At 39.7% G+C, this 13,038-nt stretch overlaps 1 protein-coding gene across 1 annotated transcript in view; it reads right to left on the bottom strand.

The window, feature by feature from the left end:
• The window catches only part of LOC308533179 (uncharacterized protein C8orf34), a 466,353-nt gene that overhangs the window by 100,224 nt on the left and 353,091 nt on the right, over positions 1-13,038 (bottom strand). The window contains exon 13 of the mRNA XM_081111001.1: positions 3,120-3,183. Coding sequence (XP_080967127.1) covers positions 3,120-3,183 — 64 coding nt within the window. The remainder of the gene's footprint in view (positions 1-3,119; positions 3,184-13,038) is intronic.

The raw sequence follows: 13,038 nt of genomic DNA, 5'->3' as shown, positions 1-13,038 counted from the left end.
CTTCATTTTCTGTTTCTGTTTTCTTTTTCTCAATGAAGTATTCACTCCAAAAGGCAAGGATTATTCTGTTTTGTTCAGATGGGAAAGATGTGTGGCAGCAAATATCACAGCATCATACAACATGGATGTCAAAGTTAGACTTTACTGGGCAAATGTAAAAGCCCAGAATCACTATAGGAGGCACACAATTCCCATTTCCTTATTATTTCACAGAGGCATTCAAGATACTTCTGGGCACGCTCTAGGACTGTGCTCCATAGAATGAAGCCTGGTCCCTTGTCACATCTTTTATGGCCTTGTGCCTGTCTATTAGTCATGAGTCAGGACTCTGCCACCAAAACGCCTGACAGGCAGTTGTCTGATAACAATAGGTGTTAGTGTTGGGTAATGTTACCAGAAAGGGCTTTAGGCTGAATGGGGAAGGCGGTCCCATTCTGCATTCCTATGGAAAGTTGAGCTCATTGCTTGAGTTTAAGGGCAGCTTCTTCCACTGAGAGAGTGTAAACCCCTCTACTCTGACCCAAGGGAGACAAAGCCCCAAATCTCAAAGGGCTTATTGCCAGACAACTTGAGATTCCAGAATAATTCATTGGACATTTCTGCTTATCTTTCTTCAGATATAATATAGAAAGGCAGGAATTCACACTTTCATTTGTTTACATTTCAGTAGGGGCAAATAGACAAGAGCAAGTATCCTATCTAATAATAGAGAAACATTGTAATTAACTGTAACTTCGCTACCCTTCCCATTGGCTAATCAACGAGATATGCAAATTAACTGCCAGCCAAGATGGCGGCCGGCAGCCAGGCAGCTGAAGCGAACAGGAGGCTTGCTTGCTCCAGTGATGGAGGAAGCCAAGGTTCCCCGCCTGCCGCAGCCCCAGCTCTGAGCTCCGGATGAAACAATGTTGCAATTATAGAACCTAAACAAACCCAGGTACCTGCTTTCAGCCAGCGTGGCCTCAGAGCTTAGAGCAGCCAGTGATGGCAACAGAGTTTCAATTATAGAATCTAAACAAACCCTGGTACCTGCTTTCAGCGGCAATGGCCTCAGAGCTGGAGCTGGCTCTCAGTTCCAGTGACAGCTATAGAAGGTAAATAAATCCCAGAATAAAAAAAAGAAAAGAAAAAAGGAGAGACTGGGAGCGTCAGTCACCCACCAGCCTGAAAACAGCCCTCAGCCCCTCACCCAGATTGGCCAGGCACCCCAATGGGGACCCCTACCCTAAAGGGGGTGTGACCAGCTGCAAACAGCCATCATCCCCTCATCTGGGCTGGCCAGGAACCCAAGCGGGACCACCACTCTGAAGGGGGTGTGACCAGCTGCAAACAGCCATTATCCCCTCATCCAGGCTGGCCAGGCACCCAAGCAGGACCCTCACCCTGATCCGGGACACCCTTCAGGGCAAACCAGCCGGCCCCCACCCGTGCACCAGGCCTCTATCCTATATAATAAAAGGGTAATATGAAAACTGACCCTAACAGCAGAAGGACTGGGAATGACTGGTCACTATGACACACACTGACCACCAGTGGGCAGACTCTCAATGCAGGAGCTGCCCTCTGGTGGTCAGGGCGCTCTCACATGGGAGGAGCTCTGCTCAGCCACAGCCAGGCTGATGGCTGCCAGTACAGCGGTGGTGGTGGGAGCCTCTCCTGCCTCCTCAGCAGCGCTAAGGATGTCCGACTGCAGTTTAGGCCTGCTCCCCACTGGCAAGTGGACATCCCCCGAGGGCTGCTGGGCTGCCAGAGGGATGTCTGATTGCCATCTTAGGCCCAATCCCCCAGGGAGCGGGCCTTAACCAGCAGGTGGTCATCCCCTGAGGGGTCCCAGACTGCAAGAGGGCACAGGCCAGGCTGAGGGACCCCCCTTCCCCCCCCCCGAGTGCACAAATTTTTGTGCACCGGGCCTCTAGTCTATATATATAAAAGCCTGAGCAACTGAATGACCATTCAACTGTTTGACCATTTGACTGGTAGCTATGATGCGCACTGTCCACCAGGGGGCAGAAGCTCATGCACAGTCATGGAAACATGGAACAGACGGATGAATCTCAGAGGGAAGGGGAGAGAGGAGGGCAGGAAAAGATTAACCAAAGATCTTATATGCATACTAGAGGCCCGGTGCACAGATTCATGCACCAGTGTGGATTTATGCACCAGTGGGGTCCCTTGTCCTGGGTTGCAGGGATCTGCAGTTTCGGTTGCAGGCCGAAACTGGCCCGGTGTACAGATTTGTGCACTGGTGGCGTCCCTTGGCCTAGCCTGCAGGGATCAGGCCAAAACCGGCAGTCTGACATCCCCCGAGGGGTCCTGGATTACGAGAGGGCACAGGCCAGGCCCTGGGACCCCACCAGTGCATGAATCTGTGCACTGGGCCTCTAGTTAAGTTATCTATAATAATAAAAGCATAATATGCTAATTAGACTGGATGTTCTTCTGAACATCCTTCCAGATGACCTTCCAGATGAAGCTGGGGCTGTGAGGGAAGCCCGGTCCCGGGTGCCTGCCGACAGCCAGAGGAAAGCCCGGGTCCCGGGTGCCAGAGGGAAGCCAGTGCCGACAGCCAGGGGAAGGAAGGCCTACTTTTGCATGAATTTCATGCATTGGGCCTCTAGTAATGATAACAGGAAAAATCATTCATTTCAATATATTAGTTGCCAATTATGAGTAAATTCCGAGTGAAGTTTCATGAATATTATTTTGCTTAATCTTTACAAGAACAATAGGAAATAAGTATTATGAATTCCATATTACATGAGAAGAACATGAGGCTGAAATAGGGTTAAACAGTTTCTTTTTTTGTAAGATGCTGTAGCAGCTTTCATTTGAAAATTTAAATTAAAATTTGAACCCAGATCTACCTGAACCCAAAGTCCATGGTGTTTCTAGAATAATAAATAACACACGGCTCTACTTCAATGAGATACAGAACGGATATTTTTGGGGAAAGTTATTTGGAGATAACAAAGGTTAGAGAGAGAGAGTGAATGAAAGGAGATAAAGTTGGATAGAAAAATGACAGTCCAATTGAATGACCTGTCAATTTAGGTTTCATTTCTCTGGCATCATAGAATGACAGTAAAAAATATATCAATCTTTAAAATATTATGACATACCTCAATGCCTTGGTTTCAGTTGGATATGTCTCAGGATAGTCAATTGCCTCCAGAGTAGATAATCCTAGAAAGGAAACCACAATGCCTATTACCTCCCATTCTTGAAAGTTCCACACTATCACTTCTGCAATATTCTACTTGTTAGAAGCCTGTCAGTATTTACAGCCCTGTCTTAAGGGAAGGGAGACTGAGTTCCTCTGCTTGAAGGGAGAAGTACTGAAGAATTTGTGAGCCCGGCTGGCATGGCTCAGTGGTTGAGCATCGACCTATGAACCAAATGGTTCAATTCCCAGCAGAGGCACTGGGTTGTGGGCTTGATCCCCAGTGTGGGGCATGCAGGAGGCAGCCAACCAATGATTCTTATCACCAATGTCTCTCTCTCTCTCTCTCTCTCTCTCTTTCTCTCTCTCTCTCCCTTCCTCTCTGAAATCAATAAAAAAATATTTAAAAAAAAGCTGGGCATATTTTTAATATAGTCATACTTCTTAAAAAATTCTCATGTCAGAATGCACTTTTCATTTCATTACAGATGACACATTTTGCTACCACTTAGTGCTCTTACACGGTGTCTATCAGCATAAACTCTGAAATGAGTGAAACACTGGCTAGAGTAGGGTTCATTTGGCTAAAGGAACATTCAGTAACCTTTGCAAGCACTTTACCTTATGGGTTTTTTAGTGGGTTTGGTCAGGGAAGCAAACATTTCTCTCTAAACACCATCAGTGCTGAATGGTGAGCAACTGACCAGTGCAATAGACAGCGTTATGATGTGGCAAGGATGTCTTTCTAAATATGCTGATTTGTTTAGCATTATTTGGATTTTCCAATCTCCTCATGGATAATGCCAACACTTATTCTACTAGCAACAAACTGTGGGATCAATCCCTGACTTTTGATGATTTCATTTATCAACTACGTATTGGTTTTACTTTAAGTTGAAAAAAAAAATAAGGCATGTCTTCAGTTTAATTAAAAAGTCAACTCAGTTAATTAAGTCTTGTCAATCTAATGGTTGTCCTCTGCTTTCTTCACAGAAGAATATACGTTGCTCAATCAATTGAAAAGTGAACAAAAACCAGTCTGCTAATCACTTGTTTTGCTATTATGAAGCACAAAAAATTAATTTGGCTATTTCTATCTTTTAAGTGGATCAACATGATGTTGATATACATCATGAAAGTATATACAATACTTTCTCTCTTCTCCCTCTTGGGTGAAATTACATCCAAGGGAACTGGCTTTGTTTAATCTAGTTTCCTTCATTAAAAATAAACAAAGCCTGTCTGAGAGTGAGGCCAAAAGCCCTCATGACCACAGCCACTGTACGCTGCTGTCGCCGTGTGACACGATCCATAAATAACTCTGTGAGCGACTCTTGTTGAGAAATCCTGGGGCCCCAAGTAAAGATGAAATTTCCTACAGCCAGATGATCAGCACAGTCAGGATGAAACTTCAGAACTGCTGACTCATCATTGCTGATCAGAACTCTTACTTAACGTCTTTGTTCAGGCTGGGAAAGTTCCCCCTGTGTGGCCAGGAAAGGATGTGAGGAATGCAGTGCCCCTCTGGATGCATTCCATCATGGGCTCCTGCCAACCCCTTCCCCTCGGGTCTGTGGGATTCCAAAAGAGACACAGGACAGTTGCCTAATCCTCCTAAGCACCACATGAGAGACCCCCTAATAATACTAAGCCATGGTATTTAGCTCATCAGTAATAACTGTGGGGTTTCAGAGTACAGTTGCATTGTTTAACCAACATAATTTCAAGGAGTCACAGAAAAGCGTAATTACTAAGTTCTAATCTTCCAAGCATATCTCTGCAGGTTGGGACTGTAGATGTCAACATAGCAGCCATTTTAAACTCTGAGAATGTATGTGTGTGTGTATCAGTATATGCATTTCAATAGCCAATTTATATTTTCAGGGTTATTGACATCTCTTTTTTTTTTTTTTCTCCTGATGACATCAGGTCAGAAGTAAACTATTGCAAAGGGAGTGTTTAAGAGGAATAGGAACTGGTCAAGGTCAAGATTTCTGGTCAAGGTCAAGATAGTGCAGTAGGTAAACACTGTGCTTGCCTCCTCCACGACCCATGAAAAGGACAACTAAATTACAGATTGGCTACCCTTGAGAACCACCTGAAAACCAGCTGAACAGAAGTCCTGTAACTTAAGGATATAAAGAAGCAGCCATGCTGAAGCTGGACTTTAAAAAAATACCACCTCCAAATAACTAAAACATGGACATGTTCACTGTGCCTCTAGCTTCCAGAAGATTCTATATAACTCAGGTGAAGGAGCTTCCGATCTGCTTGCGTTACATGTAGTGTGCTGAACACCAGTGCTTTACTGCTGGCCCCCGGCGAGGCAGCTGACCTTTCTGTTCTGCATGTGTGAATGGGGATAGAGTAGTACACACTCACATGAAATATGTAGGACAGGATCTGGCACACGGTAAATGGGCAATAAATGTCATTTATGGTTATTTTTTAGAAAACAGGAGAAAAAAATCAGCCATTTAAATTATTATAGTTTTTAATATGTCTCCAATCTTCTTAAGAATTCAGCCTTTAGCACTTCTGCCAGGACATGTCAGCATTTTCCCTGCAGGATGACAGAACACCAGAGATGCAAATATGGGCTACATTAAGGTGGAAGAAAAATATTTAGTGAGCCGCCGAGTTTTACTTATAAAAAAGTTATTTAAAACAATCTGGAGAGGATTCAAGCCAGTATTTCTTCAATTGTAAAGGTTTTCACCCAAGGTTGGTGTTATCTTTTAAACAGTTGCCTACTTTATATAGACACCAATCCTATCCATCCATTTATATATTCAGGTGGCTATTTTGAGGACAGACTGAAGGGGGATATAGGCAGAAGCAGGGATCTCTATTAGGAGGCAAGAGATGGTGGTGGCATTGAGGCCATGAGAAAAAAGTCAGGTTCTGAATATGCAGTATTTGAGGTCACACCCAACAGACTGTGATGATAAATGTGATCTGAGGGGGAAAAAAAAGTCAAAAATGGCCACAGTGTTTTTGGTTTGAAAAACTTAATGGCTGCCTTTCTCTGAGATGAGCAACACTGCACAATGAACTGGTGTGGGAGGAAATGTCAGGAGTTCCATTTTGGATATTTTATATTTGAGATTCCTCTTGGTATCAAAGTGGAGATACAAAGATATTGGGTGGTAGGGTTGTCATAAAATACAGATCACCCAGTTAAATTAAAATTTCACATAAAAAAACTATTTTTAGATAAGTACAAAACAAATATTTCATGTTACATATTTATACTAATAATTATTCTGTTAGTATAAATTCCTCAAATCACACTTATCATTACAGTCTGTTGAGTCTTACCTGTAAATTCTCTGAAGGCAGAGTCCAATGAGGTAAAGAGGTTTACCTTTTTACATTTGTCTGAACTTCTTATTTTACTAGATGTCTTATGTTTTGATTTGCTAAACCTGGCAATCCTATCAAGTGGACAGTTGGATGATGAGGGCAGGGTCACAGGCTGGAGTTATCAACCTAAAGACCATCTTTCAAGTTATGTGATTGGACGAGATCATCAAAGAAGTGAGCATGGACAGCAACGACAAGTGACCCAAGGACTGAGACCTGGCATCAAGGTACAGATAAACACACTGAGGAGAGGATAAAAAGTCAGGAGGGACACCAGGCGAGTGTGGTACACAGTAAGCCAAAACAAGGCAAGGGTTTCAAGTAGGAGTGATCAACTGTGTCTGTTGTTGCTTACAGGTGAAGGATGATGAAGATGAGGATGGAGAAGGTATGCATCCTTATTGATACTTTTAGCGACAAAAAAATTGTTTTCCTGGGTTGTGAAGGGAAAAAAATCTGACTGAGAGTATATTCAGAATTCTTTTGGCGATGGTAAATAGAGACAATTCTTTCAAGGAGTTTTATAAAGTGAAAAAGGGAGGAAAATGAGGTCAAGGGGCTTACCTTTTCACATATACAAAAGAAATTACACGTGTTTGTATGCTGATGAGTATGATCCAAAGAGAGAGAAAACGTAATGATGCAGGAGGCAGAGGGGATACAGCTGGAAAAAAAGATCTTGTAAGGAAAGAGGGAATGGGATCTAGGGAGAAAATGGAGGGATTGACCTTCGATTGAGATACAGGTCCCTCATAGTCACCTGTGATCAGCTGGAGTTGATGGCACGGGTGCAGGGGGTGGGAGTGGTGGTATTTAATGAAAGTTCTCCTCTGATTGCTTTGGTTTCCTCAGTGAAACGGAAGCCAGGAAGCACTTTGCCAGGCGTGATGATTAGTTAGAAGGTGGAAGAAGACTAAACCCCTTTGTTTCTTGTCTAACTGTCAACCTTCCTGCAGTTTCATTTTTTTTTCTGAATTTGCTCATTTCTTGGTTATAAAACTTTTCTCTTCTATCTTGTTTTTTATCCTATTTTTTTAAATATATTTTATTGATTTTTTACAGAGAGGAAGGGAGAGAGTTAGAAATATCGATGAGAGAGAAACATCGATCAGCTGCCTCCTGCACATCCCCCACTGGGGATATGCCCGCAACCCAGGTACATGCCCCTGACCAGAATCGAACCCAGGACCCTTCAGTCCGCAGGCCGACGCTCTATCCACTGAGCCAAACCAGTTTCGGCATTTTTATCCTATTTGATAGTGCACATGTCTTATCTCCCAGAATTTGTAAATTCTCTGAAGGCAGAGTTCATGCCAACTCATGTGTAAATTCCTCTGCCTTGATCATATAGTAGATGATCAATGAAAATTGATTAAGAGAATTAAGTTTTTAAAAATTAAATGCACTAATTAATCCCTCAAAATCTTTTATTTAGGCTAAAACAATATTCCTTTTTCTAACAAAGACCCAAGGTATATTGTAGAAGATTAAGGTAAGTAAATCAATTCTTTGATCTGGCAGTTATAAAAATTACATTATAGAAAAACCATGTAAAATTACATAGCAATGGACACTGAACCAAAAAGTACTTCAGTGTACATAAAATTGTGAAGTAGCATAAACATATAAATTCAGTTTAAAAGTGGGAAGGAAGTTTATATATATATTTTAGTGATTTTTCACAGAGAGGAAGGGAGAGAGATAGAGAGTTAGAAACATCGATGAGAGAGAAACATCGATCAGCTGCCTCCTGCACATCTCCCACTGGGAATGTGCCCGCAACCCAGGTACATGCCCTTGACCAGAATTGAACCCGGGACCCTTGAGTCCGCAGGCCGACGCTCTATCCACTGAGCCAAACTGGTTTCGGCAGAAGGAAAATTCTTGAAATAAAACCTGATAGATTCCAAACAGTAACCAGTAGATTCCACAGAAAACTTTAGATACAATTTTAAAACATGGAATTTAAAACAATGTTGCTAGTTATGTTATTCTAAAATATTAAGCAGGTGAAATTATGTAGATATTTTCAAAAGGGCAATGAAATATAAATAATTATTCTCAAGAATTTCCTATATATTAGTGGCTCAGAAGTGTTGATATGCTAACCTATTTACAAATAAAATAATAGGCAGTTGTATTTGGTGAAAAGATTAGGTATTAACTTCAAAAGCATATGTAATTATGGCTCTGGTTTATTTTAGAGTATAGATCTAACCACATACTATGCAAATTAAAAAATATTATATTCAGTGTTTATGTAATTGTGTGGTATTTCCTCTAAAATTATAGTGAAAATATCTATAATTAAATAAATGCTCTCTCCAATTACTGTGAAGTCTTATAATCTTTTTGCCTCTGTAAACAAAGACCTATTGTAACATACTTATGAGAGTTCACACATTTCCACTCTTTTTTTTAAAGCAGACATAGTCAATTAACCCTGTAAGGATGAGTTATCGCATAAATAACCTAATCTTCAATGATTAGCTGTAATGCTAACATATTCCTTCACTACTACAAATAGACTAATTGCCCTTTTAATTTACATATCATGCATTTAACACTAAAATTGTTTCAAACTTAAATCAGTTTTTAGTTATTTTTAATGAAATGATCTGTCTTCCATTTGTTCATACATTTCCAATAATGTCAAAGAAGCCACTACATCTGGATCCATTTTCAAACTATTTGATGTACTATTTTCAAAAGAATAGCCAGCTCAATACAATAATCAATTTAAAGTCAGCGATTAATGACAACATATTCATCACTTTGAATAAAATTAGGGAAGAGACCTGCTTTCCATGCCAGACTGTGATAGGGGCTTCCACACAGTCCTGGAGTGGGAGGGTGGGAAGCAGAGCAGGAGGGAGAACTCTCTATCCCTAGATGACTTTTTCTTTTCTTTTTTTTTTTGCGGGGCGTCGGGGGCAAAATCCCTATATGGGAACTCTGTTTCACGGATAAGGAAGTGGGCACGATAAGGTTAAGACCTTGTGTAGGATCGTGGAATTGGCATTTTCCGCAAGCGTCACCTGGAGCCTGACTCGGTTGCTAGCTCAGCTTTCTAACTACAGTGTTTCCCGGACCCACATTCTTGATGCCTGAGAGTTACTCTCCTGTTAAAACGAACTATTGAGCCATATGCAAGAATCATACGCTGTCCTTTGAAAATATTTGACCAACAGAACGGGATTAAAATTATGTTGGCTAATGTGAGTTATAATGATTTTACCTATTGGGAGCTATTCATCTGTATGTTGTTTTTATCATTTCAGATGTTGTTTGTGGAAGGAGAGTGTGATTGCCCGCCAAGATCTACATTATGTCATCTGCTCTGTTCTATAAACAGATTACATATACGGTACAGACATAAGCTGTGGGCTGTGGTTAGTTAATTATGTTTAACACAAACACACACACACACATGTTCAATTCATTTTAAAGGGATTAATTATAAGTGCTATATTTTAGTTACAAGGGCTATAGGAAATACCGCATCACAGTAGTATATCAGAGCCATTTAACAGGTTATTTTTTTTATTTGGAATGTTATATACAAAACTGATTTTTTAAGAAAATATTCACTAAGTACATCAAAAACTATGAGATAATTTGGCAGAAGTGCTCATCTCTATTACAAATAGATTTGGTTCAGGTACATCTGTTGCCAAAACCTAACATTTCTATTTTTATTTCAAATCTAACATACAAACTGCTTTCAAACACACTCGTATGACTATTAAAACTAAACAACGTAGGTTAGCATTTGCCCTCGCAGCAAAAAAATTTAGATTAAAATTTAAATATAAAAGACTTTCGTTTTTAGGGAAAGTAAAAATAATAATAATCATCCATCCTGTTGGACAGATGCTGTGTTTATATTGTTCCCTTCTGTTCGCTGTGACAGATGCCTCTGGTTGCCTACTCCATGTCTATTCTCCTCCTGTGCTGATACGGCATGATTGTGATTGAGGTGGTATGTAGCCAGGTGCAAAATTAATTTCTTAACCTCCCCTGCAGCTACAAATGGTCATGCAATATTTCTGGCCAATGAAATGGAAGTGGAAGTTTCTGGGTGGGAGTTCTAATTTTCTTTTTTTAAAGACACAATTCTACTTGTACACAACTTTTGTTCCTTCACATCTTCCTGCCTAAAACACTGGATGTAGAAAATCTAACCTGTGAATAGAGGTCACAGCCATGCATGAATGCTGCATCAGAGGCTATTGGACAGAAAGCTAGAAAGAGCTTGCATCACTGATGGCATTAGGGAGTCGTCGATATCAGTTTTGAGCAGCCTACCTCTAGGCATCTTGTTTCATGAAAAAAAAAATCACCTTTATTCAGGTGAGTCCCTGTAATTTGGGTATTCTGTGAAATGGATTTAAAATGCCTTCTTTCCTGAAAGAAGTACCAATTCTGATTATCAGCAGATCATTGTTTAGTAGGTGTTGTTAAAGTCACTTAAAAATTGTCCACTTCGAGTTCATGAAACAAAGAATGCTTGGATGACTTAAAAGTCTAAAGTGTTCCTCCTTTTTGCCACCCAGCACATTGCTCTTTTTATTTATTCTGGAGAGTATGTTTCCACATTACAGAGTTTAGACTCTTTTAATAAAAGCATGATTTCTCAATATAGATGTTGGGTGTCATATATCCTAAGGTTCCAGTATTGTATGACATTTTAATACCATGAGCTGATGCTTATCACAATGTTTAAAATGTTCACCTTTAAAGAAAAAAAATCTCAGTGCTAACCAAGGTCACATATTCTATTCTATAGCCTAAAGAGTCTTTTTTTTTTTCCCTGTTCTACAGCCTAAAGCAGTGGTTCTCAACCTTTTGGCCCTTTAAATACAGTTCATCATGTTGTGACCCAACTATAAATTATTTTCGTTGCTACTTCATAACTGTAATGTTGCTACTGCTATGAATAATGTAAATATCTGATATGCAGGATGATCTTAGGCGAACCCTGTGAAAGGGTTGTTTGACTGCCAAAGGGTCGCGACCCACAGGTTGAGAACCGCTGGCCTAAAGAGTCTTATAAAGATTCCCATTGGAATCCAGTCCTAAGAAGGAACTCAAGGAGTGTAAAACATTTGAATTCTCATATCTGCTTCATAACTTAGTTCTATGAAGTCCCGGGAGTTTAGTAAAACGCCAAAATCATGTCCTTATATGGTTTTGATAAACATACCCTTTGTTCAGCATCTTCTTGTGGGGAATCATTGAACCCTACAAAATGGGGCTAATTGCTTTATCCTATTCTGCTATAATTACTGCATGTTTTATAACAGTACTTCATTAAACTAGGTATAACCTAGGTTGAAAAATTAAGTGAATTCTGAATATTTCTCTATAATATTGGTTTTCTTTTCCTTTTTTCTGAAAATACATATAAATTCACTTTTCCATTAACTCACATTTTTCTCAATATTTATAAAAATATCATTTTTTTTAAACTGCTCTGTTCACCATACTTCATCTCCTAATAATTGTGCAATGCTTCACTACCATCATCATTACTGAACACATATGATGTAATTGACTAGCTCTGGTAAGTGATTAGAATGGTGACCATAGAAGCAAAATGAGACTGAAGGTATGCATTTCTTACTTACCAGTATTTCATTACTCATAGTTCTCTTCATCCATCAAAGTCACTATGGTAATTTTAAATGTTCTGGGTTAAAATTGGGGTGGGGTGGGTGTTTGGAGTTACCAAAGAAATAGAGAAAGAATTAACCTTTAAACGCTATCATTTATGTGTCTTCACTTGGATTATGTAAAATATATTCTATTGTCCTTTCCATGCTGTTGCGGAATTCTCCTGGAATTGTACTAATTTTATATTTGAGTGAGATATAAATGATAAATTATTTGAAGCAAAGCCTTAAAACCTCATTATTTAAAACATGTAGAAATGATTATGAATAACAATCCTGGAAATGAAATATGTTTAAATCAATACACAAAGTATTGCCTTTATAATAATAATCTGAACAATTCATAGTATTGTCACTTTCCTTATATCCACACAGACATTCTTGAACCATCCTTATGACTAATCTTGCTACTGAGTGCCACTCATGTAGTGGGCAATCTAAGATGGCAAAGTGAGATCAGGTTTGGATTGATGGATGATGTGGAGTTTAGTGTCATCTTCAGACCAGCATACAACCATGAGTTAAACACCACACTTGCTTATAGATATTGGGCCATTAATTATTCAAAACAAAGCATCGTCTCATTTAATTAAAATTCACTGTATATTATGAAACATCTCAACCTTAGTTATCTGTTTTCTTTCATGAATTTTTTAAAATTTTATTTTTAATCAGTTTTACTGAGGATTTCTTTATATCTAATCAATGCACCATTTTAAGTGTACAGTTTAATGAGTGATAAGGTATATATACACTTATGTAACCACCACCTCAATCACGACTTGAAATATCTCCATCAACCCAAAATGTTTCTTTGTGCCTCTTTGCTATCAATCT

The sequence above is a fragment of the Myotis nattereri genome, assembly GCF_964212035.1.
Source record: "Myotis nattereri genome assembly, chromosome: 17".
In the NCBI taxonomy this organism is placed as follows: domain Eukaryota; kingdom Metazoa; phylum Chordata; class Mammalia; order Chiroptera; family Vespertilionidae; genus Myotis; species Myotis nattereri.
Note: the sequence above shows the minus strand (reverse complement) of the source record. Positions and strands in the feature narration are given on the sequence as shown.